The 2,844-nt window shown below is 49.3% G+C and overlaps 1 protein-coding gene across 1 annotated transcript in view; it reads right to left on the bottom strand.

Annotated features, from left to right (window-relative positions):
* LOC108798273 (borealin-2-like) overlaps positions 1 to 631 on the bottom strand; it is a 7,144-nt gene extending 6,513 nt beyond the window's left edge. Inside the window, exon 1 of the mRNA XM_018570004.1 lies at positions 493 to 631. Coding sequence (XP_018425506.1) covers positions 493 to 631 — 139 coding nt within the window. The remainder of the gene's footprint in view (positions 1 to 492) is intronic.
* Between the last annotated feature and the right edge of the window lie 2,213 nt (positions 632 to 2,844).

Here is a 2,844-nt window from a genome sequence, read left to right as displayed (position 1 = left end):
GCATCGGTATAATGCGACTGTCATTTTCATGCAGACACCAGACAAACTGCGCTAGTGTGAACAAGGCCATAAACTTCGATGAGCACACTCACATCTGTTGGTGCAGCTTTCTCTCAATAGGAAGAGGACGTCCAATGAGGTCACAGCAGATATCACTTGCCATTGGCCAAAATAAAAGCATAAAAACAAATCAAAGGGCTCTGTACAATGCAGCATACAACCACAGCCATAGCATCCCAGCCAGCTGCTATAGGGCCCGAGGGTGGAAGGGGGCCTCAGGTTAAGGCAAATTAAACATAGAACATGTGAATCACCCACAAAGTGTAGAGACGACATCCGATGCACAAGAGGAGTCTTTAGGATCTCCGGATTAGAGGTCATCAGGAGGGGACCCATCACATGTTTGCTATGGGGGCCCCATGATCTGTAGTTGGAGCCCAGTGTATGAAAATGTTATAGGGCCCCAGGCAAGTGCAGGTTCGTCACACTCACTTTGCTGGATGAAGTCCAACATGAAGAGGCGAATCTTCTCATTCTTCTGCTCCTGCAGGGGGTCCGCCAGCCCCAGGCCAGAATCTCCGCTCCCCTTCGCCCTGTTGCCCGCCTGCTTCCTGGTCCTCTTGGGGTGCATCGTCATGGATCAGACCCTTCAGGGGCCACAAACTGAGCTCGGCCTGACCACAGCTTTCGCAACCACCCTGTATGCAGCTGAAGGGGTCACATAGGTGTGGTCCATGAAGAAGTCACCTGCTTTATATCACAAGGGGGTGGAGCTTACTAGGGGTAATAGGAAGGGATAGGCATATAGAGGGGTGGGGCTTATGCATCCCTTGACCTGCACAGGGGCGGGGTCTGTATTCAACACCTGCAACATGAGCAGTGTGTCTGTATTGGGGCTCATGCGAAGGTACCCCCGGTGTGTCTGTATTGGGGGTCATGCCGAGTTACCCCCCGGTGTGTGCCTGTATTGGGGCTCATTCCAAGGTACCCCCGGTGTGTCTGTATTGGGGGTCATGCCGAGTTACCCCCCGGTGTATCTGTCTTGGGGCTCATTCCAAGGTACCCCCGGTGTGTCTGTATTGGGGCTCATGCCGAGTTACCCCCCGGTGTGTCTGTATTGGGGCTCATGCCGAAATGTACCCCGGGTGTTTCTTTTTTGGGGGCTCATGCGGAGTTACCCCCGGTGTGTCTGTATTGGGGCTCATTCCAAGGTACCCCCGGTGTGTCTGTATTGGGGGTCATGTCGAGTTACCCCCCGGTGTGTGCCTGTATTGGGGCTTATGCCTGGGCTCATGCAGAGTTACCCCCCGGTGTGTCTGTATTGGGGCTCATGCCGAGTTACCCCCGGTGTGTCTGTATTGGGGCTCATGCCGAGTTACCCCCGGTGTGTCTGTATTGGGGCTCATGCCGACAGATGTTGTTTGCATGCTTTTGAAACACAGGACAGCAAACTCCCATTGACTAATGGAGCAGAACACATGACAGTTCAGGGGCCATGTTTAACCTGCGTCGTGCTGCATTTGATTGGACGCAGGAGGTCCTATTGAGGTGAATTCAAATGCAGATCAAACGCAGTTTTTTTGATTCAAACACCCATTAACATCAACCGTTATAGACATTAGAGGGTAAGCTCTTTGGGACAGATGGAGTGCGAATGCTTCATTGTGCTCCCAAAGAATGCAGCAGAGCAATGCAAAGGAAGTGCCCGTTCAGAGCAACCAATCAGAATTCATGATTGTACTGACCTGGAATCTGACTGGCTGCTGTGCTGATTTAAAGGGATAGCTCTGGATGGGGGAGGACGGGCTACATCGTCTCAGTTTCCACGCTCAGCTGTGCGACACTCCCAGAAGTGTCAAATACTGAAGAGTCTGATGGAAGCTGCTGTTCTGGAATAGATGGGAGGTAGGAGAGGAGACCCGTATGATAAATCCACATCCTATTATCTGTCAGGAACCAGGCGTGTAATAACATCAATACTAAAATAAATACTTATTTTTCCTATGCTCCTCAACTCCATCTAGTGGCCATAATACAGTATTACATGACTCCTCTGCTCCATCTAGTGGTCATAATGATGTATTACATGACTCCTCTGCTCCATCTAGTGGTCATAATGATGTATTACATGACTCCTCAGCTCCATCTAGTGGTCATAATGATGTATTACATGACTCCTCAGCTCCATCTAGTGGTCATAATGCAGTATTACATGACTCCTCAGCTCCATCTAGTGGTCATAATAATGTATTACATGACTCCTCAGCTCCATCTAGTGGTCATAATACAGTATTACATGACTCCTCGGCTCCATCTAGTGGCCATATTACAGTATTACATGACTCCTCGGCTCCATCTAGTGGCCATAATGTGGTATTACATTATACCGGTCCATTACGCCTCTCTCCTGGTCCCAGAGTCATCACGTTCTATACAGTGTATAGGACACAAGGATGCGAAGGGACATACCATTGCTGGAGTGGAGGTGGGAGAACTGTTCTTAGCAGCCTGTGACTCTGGCTAGTGTACCCAACCAGTGATGTCAGTGAGCTTGACAGAGCTGGTGCAGAGGTAGGTCCCCCCAGGGAACATGGTCCAAGAGCAATCCCAATCTCCCCCCAGACATGTGCTCCAATAGTAGTAGCACCCCAAGAAATATGCTCCACCCCCAAGCACTATTTTAAAGGGAAGTTATTGGTTTCTTGATCACATCAATTACATCTGTCATGGAATACAACCCGCATGGATTTTAGGCCTCTCTAGGGCACACAGAACTTTTTTGGGGATATTTATCATCATCTGTATAAAGAAAAAAAAAAAAAATTTTGGGGTTTCCTTCACTTA

This window comes from Nanorana parkeri, unplaced genomic scaffold, assembly GCF_000935625.1.
Source record: "Nanorana parkeri isolate BGI_ZX_2015 unplaced genomic scaffold, ASM93562v1 scaffold1441, whole genome shotgun sequence".
Lineage (NCBI taxonomy): Eukaryota > Metazoa > Chordata > Amphibia > Anura > Dicroglossidae > Nanorana > Nanorana parkeri.
This window is presented reverse-complemented; position numbering and strand designations above follow the sequence as displayed.